Consider the following 25,254-nt stretch of genomic DNA (forward strand, 5'->3'; position numbering starts at 1 on the left):
TTTTTTTTTTTTTTTTTTGGTAGCAGGATTTCTACATTTGGACTACAGCTGACACATACTTGATTTGCTTCAGGATGTGTTTCAGACCAGTTATAGGAAATCACTGACTGGTCAGAGTAAGCTCTGTAGAGTTCTACAATGAGAAATCAGATAGTACTGTGTGACACTGAGGCTTCTTGGTGTTTATGAGGATGTTTTGTGGCTGGCTGACACACAAAGAAGACTATTTGGGGGTTCCTTTGCAACAAAAAAGACAGAGGCCACCTCATCTAAGAAGAGGCCATGAAGGATTAGGGTCTCCAAGAAAGGTATATGGTCCTGATTTAGCTCTGGATTGTTGAATCCCATGTAATAAAACTAGAGTCAATGAATGCTTGCTAGTGTGAGAATTAAATTCAGAGCCTTTTTTGCAAAGGCAGTTGTCCCTTGCTTAAGCTAAAAAAGAGTTTCTTATCAGAATAGTAATACTAAGAACATGAGACATGCTTGATCTGGACAAAAGTTGGTGTTAGGTGTGATACTGCCAGCAGTGAAAAGCAGTGTCTGCTTAGGGAAGTGTAGGGCAAGCAGGGAATGAGATGCTCTTCGTGAAGCCTCGGCTCCTTGTGGGAACTGCCTTTGAGCTTGAGTTCAGACACCTCTGTTTAAATAGCAATTCAGACGCCTGGTCTCCATGAGTCTGCCTAGTTCCTCTTGGTCTACACTTCCAGCCTCTGTAATGTCCTAAAGCAATAGTCTTTATATTTTATTTCCATGATGTTTTTATTTTAAAACCTGATACCTGATAACCTCACTAGATGCACATTGTATTGTGGGAGATAATAACCAGTCATTTTCTGGAGACCTCCTTTGCACTATACCTCACCTATATTGTATCCCCCCAACTCTCATTTATGAGACAGCCTAAGATCCATGTTGTATAAAACTGTTCCACACCTCTGATAATCACCACACTTCATCTTTGTACATTTTCCAGTTCTACTTTATCCTTTTTGAGAGTGTCACTACAATTCCATGTGGTGTTCAAGTGTGTATTCAAGAAACAAGCTTGTAACAAAAAATCAAACAAGTCTGACAGTCCACTCAGAAGATGGTTGGTATGTCCATTAACCCCAACAGTACGAAAGTGTAAGTAGTAGCATCTAAACACAGGGATATCTAGTTGTGAGATTCTTTTCAGTAAATTTGTCACTTAAAGGATCTCTCATGCAAGTGGTGGTACTGACTGATGTCAACACTGACTTTTAAAATGTTTTTTGTGAAGTCTTTTTATTATTTTTATTTTTATTTTTATTTTTATTTTTATTTTTATTTTGCTTTGTTGTCATACCCACTGTTGGGGGCAAAAAAATAAAAGCTTCAAATCTTCTTACTACTGCTGAACTTGGAAGCGAGGGGACAAAACGGGATTGCATTTGAAGGGAGGAAGCAGCGCCTCAGCCCCGCAGTCCGGCTCTTCCCAAGTGATTTGCTGACCTCTGGAGGCCACAGGCACCTGCTAGAACTTGCCCTAAAATATACACAGGCCAGCATAGCCAGAACACGGAAAATACAGCTCTGGGGTACAGCACTTAGTGCCTTTAAAGCCCCCAGGCCCTCACAGGGTGTCAGGCTGTTGCTGGGCCTCCCGCAGAGCCCCTCTTCTTGCCCGCGTCTCCCTCCCCTGGGCACACACACCTTGGCAGCACCCCTGGCAGGGCAGGCGTGAGGAGCACGTGCAACTCCATCGGCATCTGCTACTTCATGGCAAGGCAATTTTAAGGAAGAGAGCAATCAGTTACAAGGCCGGTCTCTTTGTAGTCCTCTACCAGTGGCATATTGAGACAAATTGGTATCAAAGAGAACGTCGTGAGCTGGGGAGCCTGGGACACTAACAGAGCGCACTGATAGACCTGCTGGCTGAAGGATCTTGGCATGAACGTGGTGTATTTTAACCAGCGGGTAGTGTTCTGCCCACATTTATGACTACGCTAAGGGAAACGGGAGGAGATAAAATGAGATTCATTCTGACAAAGTAAATTGTGGTTTTGCCTTTTCAGAATTGCTATTAAGGAGCTTTTCAGCCGCATTCTGATCTCATACAATATGACAGTGTAATAGAAGTCGCAGAATTATACCAGTACGAAGATAGCATTGATGTGGCCAGAATCAGTCGAGATGCTTGCAGATAAAAGTTTTGACACTTATTCCCTAATCTCCTTATGCTGCGATTTTTAACCTGGCTCAGGCAGACTGCAGAGTTATTCCTGCGATCCCACCTCCTATCTGACTCATATTTTCAGATCATCTACACTAAAAATTGAGTGTAAGTGGCCTCATTAATGCTGGGGTTGAAATTAGGTAGCGGTCTCACTAGTTCAGAGAGGCCTTGTGGTTTTGTACTAATAAGATCAAGATCTATGTTTTACTCCCAAATCGGAAGGTATTTCCTGCGTAATTTAGGGAAATACAGCTAAAACATTTATTCCTCAGGAGAAGAGAGAAAAGATTTATTCTGGAATTAGTGCAGCCAACGCTTCACCTTTATCCTCAAGCATATTCCTCGCAGTACATATTCCTAGCTCCTGAAATTATAGGAAAAGAAAATATTTCAAAAACAACAAAAATTACATAAAGAAATAGGGAAAAAATCATAAGAATCTGAATATGACTTCATCAGCTGATAGTCAAATCCATTGTCCTTTAGATGTTTTCAAAATCAGCAGTATTTTAAAAGGCATATCATCATTCAAGATTTCCCTTCTTTGTCCCCATTATTCAATGTCACGGTAGGGAGATGAGAGCATTACCATCAATATCACTTTTTAATTCCATGCCCTTGAATAAGGGCAATAAGAACCCTGCATAATAGAGTTTTCAGTGGAGAGAGTAAATGGGAATCGGTTGTTAATTCAATACAGGATACAGCAGCTGTCTCTCCCATCTCTTTTCTCAAGGTAATACTGTGCCTCCAACTGTCATTATACCCAAGAATCAAATTATTTGAATTCTGGACACATCAGCACAAAACTGAAAACTCCCTGCCAATTTTGTAGCCTGCTTCGAAAAGAACATCACAGAGCATCACTCATTTATACGACTGCCAGTCTGAGACTGTAAATTCAGAAAACAAGGCGGCCTCAGGTGCTGCACTTTAACACGTCTTTCCGCTCCTGAATCACCCTCTTTACTACCCCCATCATATACAAGGCAACATTTCATCTCGGGAAGACAAAGCTTGCAAGCATCTGCCAGGATGAGCATGGATCCTGTGTGGCCTGCATGTGAATTGAAAATGAGACCATTAAATATATTAATTGATAACGGTGACTTGTGACTTTGAAGGAGAGGCGTAACACTTACAAAAATAATTTATAAAGATTTTTGTTGCTCTAAAAAGAGTGCAGCAGTAGCTTATTTCTCTTGAAGCAGGTTTGTTTCTTTTATACAGCATCCTGCACTGCAGGCAATGGGAATTTTAATGGACACCGGAACAAATCTTCTATCCCTATGTCCCATGACAAAAAAGAAACCATGAAAAGATACAGAACAGAGAGATTGAGATATGATATCAGAAAACATTTAAGGAATTGTAATTAAATTAAGATTCAGAAATCTATTAAGGAGATGAAGGTTAAACTGGCAGAAAGTCGAACCCTGTCTGAAACAGTCTACTGCCTCCTGCTGCAGGGTTGGGTGTTTTTTTTTTTTTTTTAATACTAGTCTAATCAGAGGACTTATCTCTGAAAGGTTCCTAATACACCAGCAGATATCTGACAGTTCATTAATAAATATATTTTGCAGGAATATACTATGTTCATTCAGCTCTCTTCAAGTACCAGGCAAGTATTAATAGCCTTAATCCATCATTCTTTCTCCTTTTAAGCTACAAGTCCCACTCCACAGGTGTGGAAACTGAGACACAAGATTAACAGGGTTTGCCTAAAAATCACACGGCAACTTGGCCAAGTTTAAACAAGAACAGAACTTAGATATCTTGACTTGTGTGTAACTATTCAGCCATGGGTTGCTTTGCATCTACTGGTGAAACAGGTCTCAAAATTGCATGTCCTCAATTACCCATGAGCGTAAGTACAAACCTCCTACATTCTCAAAAATATTTGGAACATTCAAATAATATTTTAAATGGTGACTTTCTGTGAAATATATCTGCAAGTGATTGATACGATATGAAGTGATGAAGAACTCTCCTCCCTGTATGACAGATAAGCTGGTATATAAAGTTCAGCCATGTCTGCAGAATTGGGAAGTAATGGTCTGCAAGGACGTCTGGGCTATGGACGTCTTGCTAATAAAAGCAAGTTAAGATCTACAAGACAAATTTCTGCTAAAATAATGCATCTGGTGACGACAGCATGGTTTGTCATAGAGTGGTTATGCCTTTTTCATACTCAGAAAGTGTGAAAAGTGTGAGCACTGAAGAGAGCAAAGGGCACAACTCCCTGGGAATTCTTGGAGTCGGACCAGGAGTGAATTTGACCCAACACGCGTGAGAAGCGTGTTGTTCAGCTGATAAGGAAACGGGGAGCGTGCATGAGCAAACATAGTTTGTTTATCCCATAATAAGTGTTTTTGAGTAGAACAGCAAAAAAAAAAAAAAAAAAAAAAAAAAAAAGCGAGTGGGGCTGCACTAGACAGATAAGAGTTCTGACCAAAAGGACAACCAAAGGTCATGTGAGGCCTCCTGGAAACTTCAAAAGAGCAGTTTTCAGTGGGAATGGATGACTAAGGGAATTGCAAAGGATCTCTGGAGTCTTTTATCTTTGTGCTACCTCTTTGAATCAAGCTCAGCACCTCAACACTTCAATAATTTATTGTTGTCATCATCTGACGAAAGTTCAGTGGGCTCAGCCTTGTTCCTACTGCACAGGTGCTTAGGTGCTTACAGCACAAAATCCCCAATACTGCAACCATGGCCAACTGTCTGCCTTGTTAGCAATCTCAGCTAATAATCTAAAGAAAGTGAGCTACTATCTGGTACATACAGCTGGTTTCTTTAGGTCAGGAAAGAATCAACTGCAACACAAGTTTCCCTTGGGTGCCTTAATATTCTCAATGGTCCTTGTGTAAAGAAAGATCTTCAGAACTTTGAGGCAAATGAAAAATTCTGTCTAAACAACCAGGATCTTAACACTTTCTGCAAGATTATGAAACAATACTCCTCCAGCCCTTAATTTCAGGAGTCTTCCACACATCCCTTATACCATGTCATCTTGCATTATGAATCACGTACAGTGAAAAGGTTATAAGCATTATGAAATCATAAATATTCCCAAGGCTTTAGTACTGTCTTTTTGACCCAATTAGGCTTGATTAGTTAATCAAATTAACTTTGATTATGTTAACACAGAATCTTTCATCTGAAGAAAAATGTCCAGTCTATTTAAATTACCTCTCTAAGTAGTATTTATAACTTTGCAAACATGCATAAAAATTTTATACCATTTCAGAGCTAAGAATCTGAGAGCCAAAGGTTTGCTAGCAAAGAAGGACGAGTCTGGTGGCACCGAGCACCCTGACTCACAGCTATGCAGCATGAGATGGGAAGGGCACAGAAGTGACTTTCTGACAGTCTTAGGCACCCAACGAATTCAAGAGCAGCTCTATAGGGCCATCTGGCAATTCAGAATAGACATAACACAGTTTTATTACTAGATAGATCCTTCTCTAGCTCTTGCCTGTGTCAGGACCTGCAGGGTTCAGAGGCATAAGGGTATGACACACGAACATCATCTTGCAACCCTCTGTACTAAGTAATCCGCCTGGATTACTGCACTTTTTCCACTTCCTATGATCCCGAAGTGCAGAAAAAGCTGTGAGGAGACTCTAGCTACTAGCAGAAAAAGCTGTGAGGAGACTCCAGCTTTCTAGTGTTTCCCTTTAACCACTGGATAAAATTAATTGGTTTAATTCTTGGTGATAGGAAAGTTGTTCTGTAGGCCACCTTTGGCTTCACTTGACCTCAGAGCTGCCAAGCACTAATTTACCATATGGTGAGAGAGACTCAAGATCAAGATGAGCGTCGTTGCTGCTTGTATCTACCCAGCATTTAGCAGGAAGGGGACTGATGTTTCATTCTCTCAGAGGGAAGCCTGAAGGAGTATTCTGACAGACATCCCATTTGTTACAAAATTGTCTGTCATATGTAATATCTAGTTTATTCACGTACACATTTCCCTGATGTTCTGGCTCTGATCCCTTCAGTTACCACCCTGTCATCTTTCAAATCTCATCTGAGATTCACTTCTGTGAAGCTTGAAAAAAAAGTGATTTGGTTATCGGTTCATATGTAAATCCTCTACCTTTCAAAGGATTACTGAACATCTTTATGTTCAGGTGACTCACTGGAGTCACTGCATGATCATAGAGCTGCCACTCTGATTTTTCCTTACCACATTCCCTCCATACTCCTTGTTACACTCATTGTGTGATGGCTAATTCTAGATTATCAGCTTTTCAAGCAAAGGCCATGGTCCTGTTGTTCCTATGAAGCCTTGACCTTTACCATCTTTGCATGGTAAAGAAGAAAACCAATATACATAAAAACAGATAATAATAAAATTTTCTCCGAGGTGGCAAGTGGTAAAAGAGGCCGTATATAAAATGAGTGTAGCTTCAGTGTTCCAATTACATAGCATGTAGTCAGTTTAAGCTTCGTTGTAAAACCCCATGTTTTGACATACTCAGTGTCCTGTCACGGCATTACAAAGGCTGGGTACTGGGTTAATGACATTGTACCCACCTACATCCTGTGGTTTCCTATTATCTTCTGACATTTCTTTCATTTGGAAACAGATAAGGAGTAAAGCTTATCAAACCCAGCCAAATGTTTTTAGTTTAAGATCAAATTACTGTAAATGTTAAGCAATGATTTATAGTTATAAAGATTGTTTAAAAATATTTGTGTTGTAGTGTGCATAAAATGGTCTCAGTTAAGATTAATCACACAATGGATATAATGGGGCATGAAACTCCTAAATTGCAATATATTTTTCCCTCCCTTGTGCCTGTTCAAGAGTGTTGGGGCTCTACTCTGAGATGATTGAAATGACCCTCCCCAATCCACTTTCACCATGGACCACATTAATAACAAAATTTACAGCCTTAGGAGACTAAAACAGGTATGCCAGAAGAAGCAAGAACATGACAGACGGAGACTCAGATTAGGAACAAGAAGCTGAGGGTGAAATTTCTTCAACCAGCTTTACTCTCGTAATCACAAGAAATGCTATCCAAAACCCTATCACGAAATCCAACAAGCCATGTAATGTATTCACGTCAGCAATCCTGCACCAGCAAACCTCAGCATCTTTCTTACTGCCAACTCTCTGAGCTGTTGGCTCAAGTCAAGTATCAGGTCTGACCATTTATGATTCTCCATTTAGACCGTTAAGAAACTGATCATGTGAAATGCTGGGTATTCTTTGATAAAACATCTCAGCACACTAGGTAGATTTCAAGAGACACCCAGCACCATGCGGTAAAGATCCCTAGTGTGTCATTTCATTAGATTTGCAGTAAGATAAAATAAATGAGATATGCTAGGATCCTAATCATCTTTTAAAGAGTAAGTATGCAATGCATGAAGTATTCTGAGAAATTTTCAGCCTGAGGAATATCTCTGACGTGTTTAGCCACTTATGCTCTACAACTGGTGATAATGGAGGAAAAAACTTATTTTTGGAGGAAAAACATGACTGAAGTGAAGAACCTTTTGGCCTAAACTGAGCAAGAAAAATGCCACAATAATGTACTAATTTCCGACGTTTGTGTAGCTACTAGCTATGTGGAGAATGCAAAGCTTGTTGTGGGTAAAACATTTAAATGATAAAAATGTGAGTGTTAAAATTATTACATTTTGTCTATGTTCAGCTTCAAGAACAGATACTTTACATTATCTTCATTGCAATTACTAGGTTATGCAACACGAAAGCAAAAGCATGATTTAGCCAGAGTGTATAAATACTTTGTGTAACTAAATCCTACAAAACTGTATAGTCACTCCATTTACATCTTTACCGAGCCACAGGGTAAAACTACATCAGATACGTGTGCCTATACTGCAATATTGCCTCTGATTGCTGGAAAGACTGTCCATTAACTGTCAGTCTATGTGAGAAAAGAGACAAAGATTTAGAGAGCTTCAGAGTTTACCGTGTGGAACTATCTTTGACCCTTTATTTTGGGAAATTTAAATGTGAATTTGCTTTTAAGACAGTTTGAACTAATACACTTATTTTGGAAGCTTGCTGGAGCAACATGTTTCTGTTATCAGCGTGGTTCAAATGACTAGTAGTCAAAAAATGTAGTAACTCCATCCTTTGCAAATTCATGTCAAGCTAAAATATATGCCCTCACCAGCTACTGTCAGTAATATTATCTGTCAAACCAGTAGTTTTATGGGAAAGTACCTTTCCTACTTTCTCATCTTTTCATGTACTGCTGCAGATCTTGAGAAATCATGCAGATATTATTCTGACCTTATTTCATAGTTTGGCCCATACTTTGCCTGCATCTGATGATTTCCCATTCTTTAATCCCCTAATTGCCTTAATAAATTTACCTAGTGTGAATGATTCTGCAATACTGTTTAGATAGGAGGTTTTAACATCCATAGGCCATTTTCTGGAGGTGCAATCCAAAATTTAAGAGCAAGTATGAATTTTCGGAACAAGGATGTTAAAAAAAAATTACACCTGGAGTAGTGTGTGCAGAAAAAGGTAAAGAAGAACTTGTCCAGTTTGGTGAAATAGCTTATTTGATTGTTACAGAGACTAAATTGTTCACAAAATAAACATGGATTAAACAGAAGTCAACTCATGTTCACATATGTGAAGCAATTCACCACTTGTGAAATGCTTTGGGAATTTTAATTTTACAGGACCATTACATTATCAGTTTATTATTTCAAGGATTTATTAATAGCTACATCCTGGACCAACTTCACGCATAGTTTGCTAAGCAAAGCGACTTTGCTTGCAGAGCTTGACATGTTTCATCCGAAACGTCTTTGGCTGGACAGGCTTTTTCTCGCAATTCAAGCTGTTGGTGGGGCCGCCCGGGCCGGGACCCGGCGGTGCCGTAGCCTGTGGCTCAGGGCAGATGTTGGCAGCGGAGCGGAGGAGCCCAGGGCCGGGCTCATGGGCCGGCAACGCACGTTGGAGCTGCCGTGGCCTGGACTCCTGCTTGCAGAAGCTTCCTGGCTCCTGCCAAAGGGCAGGACTTGGCACCCAGAAACCCCATCACAAGCTGAGAGGGAAGAAACTGGGGTTTAGGGGAAAATGGCATCGCGGGGCTCCCCTCGCGTCACTTTTTGTTCACTTCTAGGCCTGGTGCTCTTGAGATCATTCCTCAAATGAACGAAAACAGACTTCCCTCAGAGAATGCATTTATTTTCAATAAAACATGAAAGCGACTTCAAAACCTCTCTGGTGCAAAGCAGCCGCTGTCCTCGCTTTGCGCTGCTGCCCATGCCCGTCCTGCCCGCAGGTTCCCGTGAGGATTCAGGGGTGCCTGCAGCCCAGCTGGAAATGAACGACCCTTTTTCAGGAGAGCACGCTAAGCAGCTGGCTCTCCCCAGAACCCAAGCACGGCTTGGGCACACGTGTCAATCTCGGGCCATCCCTCCCTTCCGCTATGTGAGGGCTGCACACGGGCTGTGACTGCAGAGCATGGGGACCACCGTGGCGTGCGGGACACCTGGGGCGCGGGGCCGCTGTGTGCGAGGAGCCGCGGCGCCCCTGCCTGGCGCTCTCGGCCCCTTGGCCTCCATTTCGGCGCGCGCGGCCCGGCCGACATGGCGGCGGGCGGCGCGGCGGGCTCCTCCTCCGCCGTGCCGCCGCTCCGCCCGGACGGCAGGGGGCGCTCTCCGCGCCGCGCCGCGCCGCGCTCTCCCCGCCCCGGCCGGTGACAACAAACCGGCGCGAGGGGCGGCGCGGCGCAGCGCAGGTGGCGGCCGCGGGAGGGGGGTGCCGCCGCCGCCGCTGTCGCCGCAGGACGCCGCGCAAGATGGCGGCCTCCCTGGATATGGAGGGGCCGGCGCTGAGCCTGGAGCTGCTGCCCACCGACCCGCTGCTGCTCATCCTCAGCTTCCTCGACTACCGCGACCTCATGAGGTGCGTGACCGCCGACGGCGGCGAGACTGCCCCGCCGCCACGGGGCTGCCGCCGGGCAGGAAGGGAGGGAAGGAAGCGGGGAGGGCGGCAGGGAGACGGGCAGGGAGGCGCTGCCGGGGCCCGGCGCCCTCCGCGCTCGGCGGCTCCTCCGCGGGGGCAGCAGATGCGCGGCGCCCCCCCGCGGCGGGGCGGGGCCGGCCGTTACCGGCCGTTAACGGCCACCTAGGCTGCGTAACTGGAGCGGGCGCTGGGGGTGGCCCGCGGCGGGCCCGGAGCGCCCTCCCTCGGGGACACCCGCCCCTTCTGCGGGGTTGAAAGGCTGAAGGGACTGATTTCCCTCCCCTCCCACGTTCCCCAATTAGAGAGCGTGCTTGTCCATACCTATGTTGCAACTTGGAGGTGATTTCATAACCGAATTAGCAGGATTTCTGCCGTGTTATCCCTTGGCAAACAAAGGGCAGCCCTGTGCCCAGCACACGCACCTTTGCACCAAGGAAGGAGCCCTTGCTTGCATCCAAGGAGACCTGAACAGGACTATGTGGGAGAGCTGCTTTTTTCCTATCAGAAGGATAAAATAAAAAAGTGGAGGAAAGTTGCGAGGCGGATGTTTTGCAAGGTGGCTCACGCGTCATGACGCCCGGTGAGGATCTGCCTGCTCAGCTCGCATCAGGTCATGGCTCATGGGTGAATGCGCCGGCAGGCACTGGAATCGCAGTGTTTAGTCAAAGAGGGAGGAATGTGTGGGAATCAAAACAAATAGACTGTTGTAAATAGGGTTTTTTTTTTTTTTTAAATATTCAGGAAAGTTAAAGGCAACAGAGGAAGATCTGCTAGGGCTTCAGCAAAGAATGTAAATGTAAAGAAAAATTGTAACAGTTGTATGAATCCAGTGTAGATGTACTAATAGCTGTGGCATAGCAAAGACAGCTCTGCCCATTACCTGTTTTTGTCATGTATTTGGTGAAAGGGTATGTATTTTTCTTGTGCCAAGACAACTTCACAACTTTTTAGTTCCCCATTAAGTAAGGTCCCTTTTAAGTATTTTAAGTGGGGATGATAATAGGTAATCCCATATACTTGGCTATTTGTAGTCCTCAAAGCATTTGTTGAGGAAGTTTCTAGCTTGCTTATGTTGCAGTCGCTCATGTATACTCTATCACAAATGTTAGAGTTTATTTCCATAGCATTCTACAAATCAATTAGCCCTTAAGGTCACCTGCAAGGAAAGGAGAAACTGACATGAGGGCAAATATTTATGTAATTAACACAAATAGCTTTAAATCCATTTTGGATTGTGTTTTTTGAAGCCCTATGCTCCTCTGATAAGGTGGTATTTTTGCCTCTGCAAGAGAAAAACCTTTTTTTTTTTTCCTCCAAGAAATTGTGTGCTTGATTGACAAACATCTATCTAATCGATTCCTGCGAGGATTATATTTATCTACAGAAATTTTCAGCATATTGTGAATAAAGTGCTTGCATGGACAAGACTTAACTCATAATAAGCAGTCATCGCATAATGCTATCTCTAGTAGAGCCCTGTAGAAATTAATAGTAAATTTCACCAGCTTACTGTTAATAAAAATGTTGAATAGCTTACTGTTAATAAAAATGTTGAATAGCTTATTTTTTGAAAGCAAAGCCACTGAAGCTCTCAAGTGCTGCAAAGAAACGCAGCAGTCATACAGAATTTCTGTATTTTGGTAAAAATGATCCAAAAAGGCAAGTGAGTTATAGTTCTAACAAGCAAATGAGTGCGAGATGATGCTGATGGAGGGTGGCAAATAAAACATGTGAGTTACAATAATCAATTTAATATGACTTATTAGTAGAATTTTCTTTGATACTAGAAGTGAAGTGAATGCATTTGTGTCATTGAAGTGGTAAGTACAAGGCAAACAGGTGTATTGCTTTATTTAATGAGATCAATTTTGGAACACAAATACAATTCTAGTTTTAGCACTTTAGGGGTAGGGAGATTGAACTGAGCAAGTGTAAAAATAATTTTGTAGTCTTAGTGTGAAATGTTTTTCCTAAACCTGGACTTTGCTCAGCTTAATTTATCAAAGATAAGATTGGGATGCATCTTTATTTTACAATATATATCTCTGTCCATTCAAGTTACTGGTTTTCTTGCCGACTTCTGAACTACACTGAAACAAATAAGAAGTGGAAACTAAGCTGAAGCTTGGTAACCTCATTTGAGGAATTGGATGTTAGTGTGTTCTTAATAGCTGTAATTAAGTCTTAAAACAGGCTTTGGAGGAAGTGATGTTGCCACATCTAGATTGTCATTATCTTTATGGAAATTTCCTTAAAGTATAGCAGAACATTGGACTCCGCAAAAACACGGAGCAACTCTCATTTTCTGTTGCTTGGGCTAGGCTGAATGAGACTATTATCTTTTCTCCTAAATTCTGTAAGTCTGAGTCTTTGCATAACAAAGCTCATGTTTTGGAGGTCCCCGTACTGCTGTGCTGCACGTTGCTGATGCTTTGCCTGTTCAAATGAATTTGCTGAAATGGACAGACAGTTTTGCTGTAGTGCATCAGTTGTGCAGTCAAGAAAAGCTCTTTAACTAACAAGTAAATACCAGAATAGCCTCCTGTAGCTTATGGCATTATCAGTGCCTTTGAAGAGCAAGTTGACAGGCCTCAGGAATATAGCTTAGCTGTTATTTTCTTGCAGAGGATTGATTTATATGACTTTTGAGAGCGGATCCTCATCCAGTATCCTACAGTATTTTTTAATACTGCATTTGTGACAATTGCTGCATACGCTGCATCTGATTCTTTAACTGCTTGAAGTAGTAGAGTTACCCGTATTGGCAGGAGCTTATATGCGTTGTTTGTGCAACAGGCTCTTCAGATGTGAGCTTGCGTTTCTTATTTCCAGTTCTGCCACCCCTTGTGTTTCTCCTTTGGGTTTTTCATTTCCTGTCACAAAATCTGCTATTTAAATAAAATGGAAAATAACTTTCTAATAATGAGACAGTATGATTTCTGTAGTTTACCAACTGAGCTTTCAGTGGTATGTCAAGTGAAAGACCTAATAAGAGTCTGGTGATCCAGATGAGGAAGCGATTAAAATCCAAATAACTAGCCTAAAGTCCTAGCATACTTACAACTGATGGAGTGTTGCACTGGAATTTTTAGGTCATGTTTTCAATGGAGCAGATCTACAGTATGACCTGCTTTACAAAATCACTTAATTGCTGACAGTCCTGAAAGTCTGTGCTTACATTACTCTGACATTACTTCCCATCTTAGGTAGACATAATGAAGACTTTTAACCATTGTAAGCATGACTCTAATGTATAATATATCGGTCTATATTTATCCCTATTTATTTTACTACTCTTCTGCAATCAAGCTTAATGATTTTTATATTTATAGTTGCTGCTATTTAAGTCGAAGATTAAATCAGCTATCGAGCCATGATCCATTATGGAAAAGACACTGCAAGAAGTACTGGCTCATTTCAGAGTAAGTATCCACCCAGAAAATAAGGTGTATGTTACTGTGTTGTCTGTATGTCTACATGTTATGTCTGGTAACTCATCAAACATGAAGCAGTTCACCAGTTTGAGTTAGAGGTATTAAAAATGTTGATTTCCTAGGAGGGTTTCATGAAGATTATTTTTTTTTTTTGTGAAATTTTGTGGACAAGTGGAGAAAAGATAACCTAATAATGCCAAAGTTGAAGGAGAAAGCATAGCTTGACCTTTTCAGGCACCACATGTTCCACAGAGCAAAATGATACTAAGAATATCGTAATTTGGGGATAGAAAGGGAGACACTGGGCTAAGTCAAAAGATTAACAAGCATGACTCTTTGTGAAAGCCTGTCTTGTTTTCTAAAGCTCATTTTCCCTTTTTCTTGCTTGCAGTTAACATCAGTGAACATAGGTTTAGAATGTCTGTTAAATGGAAGCCAGCTATAAAGATACCAGCCCACGTCTTTGCTAATCAAGCATGTTTTTCTCAAATATAGCTGAGAAGACTTGTAGAATTGACAGAAGTGAATTAGTAACAAATTTAGTTACTGTTCATCTCATCTTACATCTTGTCTTCTAGGGAGTATCTTTCTCTTTAAGTTCTAAATTGTGAGATCTGTTAACTCCTTAAGTAAGCAGTTCTGGGTATTTCTTTATTCGTATTACTGCTCCCTTTATTGTGCAAATTGCCTGAGAAAGCAGAACAGCTGATGACAAAGAATGTGCATGTACACACAGGCAGGATAGTGGAGAGAGGAGTTAATTTAATCTCCTGTTGTAATGCAAGAAGAATTACAAATCCAGCAGTTCCTTTTGGAAAGCGTGTTTTTAACAGAGCACAGAATTCTCCATTAATTGTCTCTTCTGCTCCTTATTCTTCTAATGGAGTGAATAAAGGAGTTTATACCTAAGGCAGTTGTCAGAAGCACAGGTGTTAAGGCCTTCCCAGTGTGATCTCATGCAGTCATTCACCAGTTCCAAGGCTTGATGCTACGAAGCTTGCTGTCTTCTGAAGTTTACTCTGATACTGAAAACCTAAAATATTTCCTGATTTTGTTGCAAGTAGCTGTTGACTAGGTGCTAGAATTAAATTGAGTGTTTGTAGCTTCATGTGACTCAGAAGTGTTCCCTGACATAATTGTGTGTGGACTGTTTATGCCAGGTAAGAAATACTAACATACTGTTTTAGCAATCAAGCTTCTTAGGGTGGAACTCTAACTTACTTTCTTCATATCTACCTAGAGAGGAAAAAAATCAACGAAATCAGAGCTGGAAAGCAATCTTCATCAGTACGTACTCTGATCTAGGAAGATATATCCAGTATTACGCTACACTGAAAAAAGCCTGGGATGACTTGGAAAAATACTTAGGACAGCGGTGTCCTCGAATGATTGGTTCTTTGAAAGGTATGGCATGGTGCTTGCTTCCAGCCCCTGGGCTGGCTGGTGCTGCACGCTGCGGCGTTTGTGTCATGGTGCTTCCATCCTAGGTGTGTGCAGCGGTTATTGGAGCCCTGATGTCACGTAATGCTCTTGCTTTCCCCCCAGTCAGTCAGTAAATGAGATAATGTATGTGGTCCTTGTCCAGTTGCTAGTAATTCACAGATTCACTGAGAGTAGATTTATGTTGTTATTGAAATATATAGTTCTTACGGGGTGTTGTTAAAAACAAAACAATGCTAAGATTGCTGGGGCGGATATGCTGGGGTGGGCCAAAGGACTTTGAGTAAGTTTTATTTTCAGCAATTTGAAATACAGTATTATAATAAGCAAAGAGTATGTCCAGTTTCTGCCTTATTTTTTAGCAATGCAGCTCTGATGAAATTATGTGAACTAGAGTTTTAAAGGAAAGATGTTAACATGAGTTCTAATGTTTCCTCATGTCAGGAACAATGTCCTGGTACTCAGAGGCAGAATTATGAAGCAACATGAAATCTCAAGAGTTTCTTAGGAGCAGCAGTTCTTGATTTCCTCTCTCAAACTGCCGCCTAATGCTCTTGTGTTTCTCTTTGTGCACAGAGAGTGTGCAGGAGGAAGATCTAGATGCTGTGGAAGCACAAATAGGTTGCAAACTTCCTGATGATTATCGATGTTCATTTCGTATTCATAATGGACAGAAGCTAGTTGTTCCTGGGTAAGGAGCTGAAACTATGCATCAAGTTCTTACTCATTTGGGGCTTTTTAGATGGCTGTTAATTAAAAAGAAAAAAAAAAAAAAGAAAAAAGAGAGAGAAAAACGTCTATTGAATAGGATAGATAAAATATTAAATGCATTTAACCTAAATGAGTGACTGTGTGAGGTGACACTTTGAGAATTGCTTCTACTCCGCCCTCAGAGGTAACAAAAATCCAGTGTAGATTTCTAATTGCTCAAATTGCTCATGTATCTTACTTCTGTTTCTTTTTACTCAATAAAAAAAAAAAAAAAAGCTCAAAAATCAACTGTTATCAATTTGCACTGGTAGAAATAAATTATCTGCCCCGATGTCTTACTTCGGAGTTGAAGTGTCAGTTCTGCAAATCCAGGCTAGAAGATTTTAGAATTTGATTCTGTAGCAGTGATATAAAAGCTCCATTTACATTAAGGTTAGAAGACAAGTGGCTAAGCATGGTTTCATATCCTCTAACTGTAGAAGGAGTTCATGCTGAAGCCCTTTGTCACCAAGCCGACATCTGATGAAGTGCCACAAACATTAGCAAAAAGTTGGAAAGCTAGGGTAAATCATCCCTGCTTCTGTAAGGGTAATGCTTTAATGTTTCCATATTTATTTGTAACATTTGCTAGTTTAAAAAAAAAAAAACAAAAAAAACACCACGTAATTTTGGTGCAGCTTCCACTAATTCAGTATTGTGCTTGCAGAAGGAATATGGGAAGCAGTTCTATCCAACCATAAGTATGATTTCTAGTTTTGTTTGTTCTGCAGGAGACACTTTAGAAGGAGGAAAGGTGCCCAGATTCTGTAGATCAGTGGATGACTTTCCAATAGCTTTTATCAATATCTGTATGACTTGTGAAGCTTACTGTGTTGATGTGTGCAAAATACAGCTTGTGAGCTTAGCTTGGAAGTGATGAAAACGCAGCTCTGCAAGTTGTGCATTCCCTGTTCTTCCTACTTTTTTTCGCTGTCTTCTGCCCCAAGAGCTGCTACTGTGCCGAGTCGAGTGCCTTTGCCTTGGCAAGTGTGCTGCCTTTTCTTTGGGGACAAACTGGTTTTCTAGCTCTGTGATTCCATGGAGAGATCAGGTGTGGGCAGGGCAAGTGTGCGCAGTGAGCTGCAGGGATGGGCGTGCAGCACTAAAAGTGGAGGCAGTTTGGGACTAGATGTGGATGAGTTGTGCACATTTTCAATGTTAGGCACTTCAGGATGGTTGTTAGATGCGTTGCTCTGTAGACTGGAGAACAGACTAATTCCAGACAAGACTGTATGAGGAAAAAGGTGGGGAATGGAACCTGTTGCCCTAGAAGGGAGCAAGCTTTACCATGCTGGCATGTGGCAGCCTGTGTCTGACTCACTGCTTTCCTAACACCAGTAAAAGCTCATCACTTGCAGGAGGTTGCATCGGAGAACATGAGTGAAAGGCTAATGAGAAGGGAGTATGGGGGTGGAGGTGTGCCCAAGAGGCTTCTTCTCTTGGCTTGGAAGAAGAAGGTGGTGGCTGCCCACTGTGTGTGGGGCATGAGTGTATGGCTGAGGAAGTTAGCTGCTCTTGCATGAGCCATGACAGATCACAGCCTAGTCCATGCTATGCCTGAGTGCTGGAGTGATTTAATACTGTTTTGTATGCTGTGAATTGTATCTTCTGTTGATATTTTTTTCTTTTTTGTTTTTCTTTCCTTTCTTCCCCTCTTCCTTGTTTAGTTTGATGGGAAGTATGGCACTGTCCAACCACTACCGCTCTGAAGACCTGCTGGATATCGACACAGCCGCTGGAGGTTTTCAGCAGCGGCTGGGGCTGAAGCAGTGCCTCCCACTTACCTTTTGCATTCACACTGGCCTGAGTCAGTACATGGCCTTGGAGAGTGTGGAGGGGCGAAATAAATACGAGATCTTCTATCAATGTCCAGTAAGGAAGATAGGCTTGTATTTTTGCATTTACTTTTTGAATGATTGACAGAACCCCTTTGCGTGTTATTAGACAGCTGAAATACTTTACATAGCTCAAAGTGAATAGTAAGTGGGCATATTGTTTTCAGTGACTTGTCCTTTACTGGCCTTCAGGTTGTTATCAAACTCACAAGTGGAATGGTTAATACATGAAATAAAATTACGTGAAGCAGTTATTGGCTTTTATATATATATATATATATATATATATATATATGTATCATCTTCTATAGGTTTATGATAGTGAAAACATTTATTCTCATTGGTGATAATCTGTTGAAGCTATAGCAGAATTATATTCCTGTCCCTATTCCTTAAACAAAGAAGGGCTTCTCCAGCATGGGAAATTATCTGTATGTATCTGCCCTCCCAAATATGTTAAATGTGACCTCACCAGTGTAGTGATACACTCTGGGTTCTAAGCAAAATCTGCTTTCCAGTGAAAGAACAAACTGGTCAGGACAGCTCTTTTGTAGAATTTAATTACCTGAATATTTTTGAAAATCCTTTCAGCTGTGTTGTTTAAAAATAGGGGTCTTACTGCTGAAGCTTAATGATTTTATACTTAGCAAAACTTTAGCCATCCTACCAACCTGACGGTTAATTGCATATTTGTGTTTCACGTCATCTGCAGATTGTCCACCTTGTTCCAAGGGGGTGTGTAGTCTTACAGTTTTTTTTTCAAGATGTCTTTTTCTGTGCTAAGACAACTTTTACCTTGTTTCTTAAATGACACATTAAAGCTAATTTTATGTGCATCAGCCTTAGCAAAATGTCCAAGCTGCATGTTTTATCAGCTCAGCCCTCATAGGGACAGACTTTTGTGTTTTATATTGTATATCTGAGTATCTGACTGGGAATATAATGATGTATTAAGAGGGTCAAATTTTGTTTTAGCAAATATGGTGAAGATATTCTTTATGTTACATTTCAAGTGTTGAATTTTACCTTGGAAGTCTAATTATCTCCTTTTTAATGCATCTTCTTTCCTGCCTAGGACCAAATGGCTCGCAATCCATCTGCTATTGATATGTTCATTACAGGTAACACTTTAGAATGAAATGCTCTGCAATGGCAGGATTTAGAAAATGTATGCCACTAATTGACAAAGTGAATCAGAACTGCACAGTACAGTTGACTTGAGCTAAAGAAATGTTCTAAGTTCTCTGTGCTGCTTTTACAATTACCACTTACTTCAAAACATCAGTGGTTACTTGGAATAACATTAGATCTATGAAGTTTTTCTTTCTTTGTGTCTTGTATGCAAATTGTTCAGCACACTAACCGGTCCATGAGATGAGCAAAACCTTTAAATTGGCCCTCATGAGAGTGATGTAAGTGATTAGGAAATCCAGCATCCAAGTAGGTAGAAAGACTTTGCAGTAGTTTTTGCAGCCATGTTGAAAGTTCAACATACTTTGTATGCCTTAATAAATCTAATTGGTTATAATCATAGCTGCAGAAAAAGCCTGCCTGGCTTTTGATTGCACTGACTGCTTTGCTCAAAGCATAAAGGAGGGAAGGTAAAAACTGCACAGTTGTTCCGGGGAATATTAATCCTTTCTGATCATCTGACATGTACATTTACTTGTTTTGACTTATTTCTGTTAGTTAATTCATTAGAATCTGGTAGCTGTGGCAACATCTAAATTAATTCCTGTCAGTTAGTGGAAGGCACATGTGTTCTAATTGGTGCTGGAATTTATATTAAAAATTTAGCCTTGCATGGTTGCTAGAGTGGGGATTTTGGTTTTGTTTTCTTTTGTTGTAGGAACTGTGTGTGCCTTCTTTCCAGATCACAGCAACACAGCTGTGATCTGGAAACAAGGTGATGAAAGGCACCAGTGTTTGAAGGCTGGGATTATAATGGGAAGTACTTAACTAAGAGGTTTTTCTGCCTAATGGGTCCTATCTAGAGTATGCCCTCTCACCTCCTAGTCCTAGGTTGTTCTCTCCAGATGGTCTTCAGTTTGTTAAATGTTGAATATTGACCAGCTCATGTATCATAATATGCATGGTGGTGATCTTGCTTCTCGTTATGACCAGTTCTCTTCTTTGGCATCCAGGTACCTCTTACTTGGAATGGTTTACATCTTACGTAAACAAAGTTGTAACTGGTGGCTATCCTATCATCAGAGACCAGATCTTCAGGTATTGTGACTAGGATTTAAAGCTTTGCTATGAGATGCTGGTACTTGTTTTAAAATTATAACCTTTGCTAAGTAACTAATTATGGGTATTTGGTATGAAAGCAGATGGTAGAGAGAGGAGAAAGCATGGAAAGTTGTTGGACATATAACTATAAAATGCAAGGCCTAAAGAAACATACATACACAAATATATATATGTGTGTGTGTGTGTGTATATACATCTTTTTTTTTTTTTTACCAGAAACCTTGACATTAGTGTATTAACGGGGCTGGAATTTTGAAGTAAAATTCACCTGAAACTTAGCTACCGATATGTTATTGTTCCCGACAAGTATGCTGCAGCTGTATGGCTGTTGTGAGTTGTTAAAATATTTTGAATGAACTAATTTCTAAAACAGCATTGTGCTCAATAAGTAAACAAACAGGACTTGTTGAGATATTCATGTTAAACTTCCGTGCTTTGGGACGAGGAGGAGATGAAGGAGGAGCTCTGATTGTGTCATGCTGGATGCTGTAGAACCTGAACTCTAGATCTCTGAATTAATTTGCTGTAGGAGTTTAGTTTTGTTTTCCAAATAGCCTAAAGACACGTCCTTATTAAACAAGTGTGTCTTGGTTGAAGTTGGCTTCGGATCAAATTCTGTGCCTTGCTTTTATTAAAGCACAGGTGCATTTACCAGGAGATCCAGAGTTGTTGTGATGAGGAGGTATGGGTCACAGTCGCAAATATATTATATATGTGCTTTAGATGCCAAAAGCAAAATCAGATATTACTCTTAATTCTAATATCACTCTGTTCTTGTTAATGAATCACTTTAGTATTGAATGTACTGAGCAGTTTGCAGAGTTAGCACTTTCCTTTTTGTAGGTATGTGCATGATAAAGAATGTGTTGCTACCACGGGAGATATTACAGTTTCTGTGTCCACATCTTTTCTACCTGAGCTCAGTTCTGTACACCCACCTCATTATTTTTTCACTTACAGAATCAGGTAAGAGTAACAGCTGAGTTAACTCTCATAAAATGAGAAAGAACTATATAGTGCTTGTTACCAGTTTGCAATTTACAAACAGCTAAATGTTTGTTATCACACAAACATTTGCTAATGTGCTAAAATGAAGATGCCTAGATGCCGTGTGCTTGAATGCACATAGCATGCAGTACTTTTATTAAAAAAAAAAAAAAATTGTATCATATCTAGTCAGATATGTAAAGTACTGGTCAAGTTGGTAGAGTACAATAATGGGGTGGGAGAAAGAAATTACGAGTAATTTAGACTTAGGAAGGGAAAAGTAACAATAAGGAAGCAGAGACAAGGAGGTGGATCCTGTTAATGAAATAGTTATGCTTTGCCTAAGACTTTTTTTTCTTTTTTTTTTTTTTTTTTTGCCAAGGCTGCTTTCAGAGGGATATCCTAAGTATAGTGAGAAGGGTTTCTTACTGGTTATTGAACTATGGCCATACATGTTAAGTATGTTGTTTGGCTTCTAGAATTGAAATGTCCAAAGATGCTCTTCCTGAGAAGGCTTGTCAGCTGGACAGTCGATACTGGAGAATAACAAATGCCAAAGGTGACGTAGAAGAAGTTCAGGGGCCTGGAGTAGTTGGTAGGTACAAGTTCTAGATTGTTTTTGTGAACCTGATAGAGAGTGTTTCTGTGGTGAATATATGTGATTGCTAGCCTTCTTCCCTAGCCTTCCTCACAGCGATAGGGGAAGGATGCCCAGCATCCTGGTCGTTGACCTTAGATCTTTTGTTTTGTTTGTTCCTGTAGTTACTGAGAATCACTTTGTGTTGACTGGATTATAAAATGATCTGCCTGAATCTTGTAGATTGCAAATGTTCAAACAAAATGCCAAATGGTAGTTCTACTTCAGACTTCTCTGATTCAGCTTAACGCTTCATCCACAGGGGAGTTTCCAATAATCAGTCCAGGGAGAGTCTATGAATACACCAGCTGTACTACGTTTTCCACCACTTCTGGATATATGGAAGGATATTACACTTTCCATTGCCTCTACTACAAGGAAAGATTTTTTAATGTTACAATTCCCAGATTTCATATGGTGTGTCCGACATTCAAGGTGTCTACAGCACGAATAGTAAGTGAAGATGCAACTTTTTTTACACTAGACTTCTCATGTTTGCCGAGAACACTTGTGTTGATAGGACAGTGTGTGTTAAACTAAAGTGTCATGACCCTTTTTCAGTTTGGGAATTTGCCTATTTTAATATTAACAATCCACATTTTTCTACAAAAAGTCATTCTACTTCTTGGGAAAGAAAAAATAACAGTCTCAAATTATGCCATTTCCAGTTACATGAATTCTTCTCAGTTTCTGGAGTGGTGCTGAGCATAAAACACTGCTGGTGTAAAGCTTACAGTACTGACAGTATTCAGATTGATATCGTCTCATCGAGCCCATCGAATTTCATGGTTTTCTTAAATATCCTGCCTAGTAGGATCACACTGCAGTTGATCTGCCTTCTTGGAGAGCTTCTGACTGGCAGCCGAACGTTGGCCGTCTGTCTGATCTTCCACCAGTCAGGCACCCTGGAAAGTGCATTTCATGAAGTAACTTAGCAATGCAAAAGTATATTTAGCATCTTGTTAATTGTTACATAAGCTTAGTTTGGAAGTTGCTGGTAAACCCAAGTACTTAGTGGTTTTACACTTTTGAAGAAAAATGCTATTTGCTTTATTTATAGCATAGCTTTTATTTAGCGACTAATTTAGATAAACTTTATTTCAGCTTTTTCTTTGCAACTACTGACTCTTTCCTCAGAGAGAGACATCTACATTGTTTTTATACTTTCTAAGGGATGTTAGAAACTCTCAATACCACTAGCTCTAACAGTAAGTGCCAGCAGAGGTCGAGCTTGTAACAGAAAATGTCACCTTTAGCCCTGACTTATGTTTAGGGGAATTGTCAACTCTGCTATTTGGTTGACTGTAGAAATCAATGACATTTTTATCTTGTTGCTCTTCCTCTGGATTTAAAACTAGTAGTGGCTCTAAATTATTTATATAAAAACTCTGCACAAGTCAATAGACAAGCCAGAATGACTGAGATACTGAATTACGGCTTTATGTAGTTGTACATTATTAAATTATTATTAAATTATTAAGGTGAGTGGATACCATTTTTTGCATTAAAGATTAATTAGTTGTGCAAAAATCTCTTGTTGCAAAGATTTGTAATTGGCTAGAACTGGTTTTGTTCAGATAATAGGTAATTGTGTTGATGCCTCCTTAGAAGTGGATGGGCTGCAAGATCTTGATTAAATCTGTGTGTGTCTTGTATTAGGAAACAAATCATAATGAATACGCAGTGGATGAAGACGAGGATTCTACGGACACGGATGAGTATGAAGAGCGGCGCAGAGTGTTGGACATTCCTGCACCCTCTGGTCGCTGCCCACGCCACACCTGATGGGATGTTGTGCTTTTGTGGGATTTTTTTTTTTTCTTTTCCAAAATGGAACAAACTGACGTCGCAAAAGCTAAACTCTTTGGGGCTAGTGCATAAGAATATTTCTGACTATTGTAAATGAACTTTCTGTTGCACATCAGGGCAACTAGCATGAATGTTGGTGCCAGTTCTAATATTAATCAGAGTATACACTTTTTTTTTTTCCTCCCCATGGTTTGGAACAGGGGGAGGCAGGGAGGAAGAGAATGACGTTTGGGTTTTGTTCACACTTTTTTTTTTTTTTTCCCAAAGTGCAAGCCAGCTCAGTAACTTAAGGTAATCATATCTTGCGTTTTTAAACTATTGCCTATTTATGATCATATTGCAAATATGGTGTGGGGGTTTGTTTTTATACAAGCATTTAAAAATTAGCAATAGACAAGATGAAGAAAAAAAAAAAGGTGTATACTGTTGTCCTTTCTCCTGGGTTTCTACTGTCAGTAACTTCTAGGAATGAATCTTGCAGTTTGGACTGAGTTGCCCAGTTGGGTTGGATCAGGTGCTCTCTTTTTTTCCTTTTTTTTTTTTTCTTTTAAATTTACCTACACGTACCAGAAATTTCTGGTCATCAAATGCATAAATTTGGGGTGAAACTGGCCTTATTTTTAGACAATCTGTCTTTCAGCTTAATTTTATGCTGACTCTGGGTAATGCCTTGTGGAATGTACATGAATAATCTGCCACTCAGTAACAAATTTCTCACTGACTAGAAAGTATGAATTTGTACATATGTTTTGGTTTTTTCTTTTTATGATGTTTGCTGTTCAGACTTTGTCATAGGTGAAAAATTTGTTGAAGTATCATGTTTCCCTAAATCCTCTTTGGATTTTTTTTGTAACTCTGCCTGAATCAAAAAATGGATCTTGATAGAACATCGAGTGACTAGAAACTTTATATTTAAAGAAGTACCTGTTTGCTTTCTCACATTTATTTTTTTTTCCCCATCATCATCAATAAACACTTAACATCCTCCTTTGCTCTAAAGTGCTGCTTGGAACTCAAGTCTGGGCAGGTAGAGAAGTCTGTGGCTGCGTGACTCCCGTGTGGGTAGCAGCTGACTCCTCCTGACTCTCAGCATTAGTAGTTTCCCTGTGGGAAATCTGGCTGTTGTTGTTTCAGAAGCATCTCTGTGGTTCTGACTAGTTACAGCTTCCGAGCCCCGCTGGTGAAAGGTGGAGGCTGCTGTGCGAGCACAAGCCCTCGTGCCTGTGCTGCTGCCAGCCTTGCGGCTGGGGAGGGAACCGGGCACCGGAGGGGGGAGCGCGGGGTTCGTGCTGCAGCAACCCGCTTTGCCACGGGAAAAAGGCCATTCCGTGACTGCAGGCAGCTTTTGGTACACGGTGCAGAGCCTGCGGCCGTCAGGGGCAGTGTTACTGCAAATGCTGCAGCGCTCTAACAACTGCACCTGAGCTATGGCCCATGCCAAAGCACCCTCCTGCCTGAAGCTCCATAGCTTATGCCTGCTGGCTATCAAGAGTGCAGAAGCAGCCGAGGCTCCTGTGGAAAGCAGGACATCAACCACCTCGGCCAGCACTGCTGGTCACGGGGGAGAGGTGACTGTCCCTGTCCCCCTGCACAAGGCCTATTTGCTTCTGCAGTGCTCTGACACAGCACGGGGCTGTCGAGCAGGGGTAATGGCAAACACCAGTGGCCTGAACTGCGCAAGGCTGCTGCGTCTTGCTGTATCAGCTGTGTAATGCTCAGCACCCGCCCTGCGCTCCCGTTGGCTTCTTTGGGTGCTGCTTCAAGAGGCTGCTGCTGCTGTGCAGCCTTGTTGAACACCTCACCATTCGGCATCAGGGGACGCGGGGCTCCTCCGCTGCAGCCCTTTCACCGCGCGGGGCAGAGAGGCGCGGGCGCTCCGCGCACTGCGGGCTGCGGCTGCGCCGGCCGCTGGGCAGGGCCGCGCTCTGCGGAGG

At 41.2% G+C, this 25,254-nt stretch overlaps 1 protein-coding gene across 1 annotated transcript; it reads left to right on the forward strand.

Moving 5' to 3' along the window:
- Positions 1-9,988: 9,988 nt before the first annotated feature.
- Positions 9,989-23,523, forward strand: FBXO3 (F-box protein 3). The gene is made up of 11 exons (XM_026034689.1): positions 9,989-10,115; positions 13,508-13,597; positions 14,850-15,013; positions 15,626-15,740; positions 17,467-17,671; positions 18,710-18,755; positions 19,779-19,863; positions 20,731-20,853; positions 21,354-21,469; positions 21,774-21,964; positions 23,171-23,523. Exons 1-11 carry the CDS (start codon positions 10,009-10,011, stop codon positions 23,294-23,296), a joined length of 1,368 nt encoding a protein of 455 aa, XP_025890474.1. The 5' UTR covers positions 9,989-10,008; the 3' UTR covers positions 23,297-23,523.
- The last annotated feature ends 1,731 nt before the right edge of the window (positions 23,524-25,254 follow it).

Source organism: Nothoprocta perdicaria, unplaced genomic scaffold, assembly GCF_003342845.1.
Source record: "Nothoprocta perdicaria isolate Ctin4 unplaced genomic scaffold, notPer1 scaffold_15, whole genome shotgun sequence".
Lineage (NCBI taxonomy): Eukaryota > Metazoa > Chordata > Aves > Tinamiformes > Tinamidae > Nothoprocta > Nothoprocta perdicaria.

Excerpts from the sequence above, each read along its gene's own strand:
- FBXO3 (XM_026034689.1), top strand. The coding sequence starts at position 10,009 with ATGGCGGCCTCCCTGGATATGGAGGGGCCGGCGCTGAGCCTGGAGCTG. Across the intron at positions 13,598-14,849 it reads AAGTACTGGCTCATTTCAGA|AGAGGAAAAAAATCAACGAA; the intron begins GTAAGTATCCAC and ends ATATCTACCTAG. Across the intron at positions 21,965-23,170 it reads AGGTGTCTACAGCACGAATA|GAAACAAATCATAATGAATA; the intron begins GTAAGTGAAGAT and ends GTCTTGTATTAG.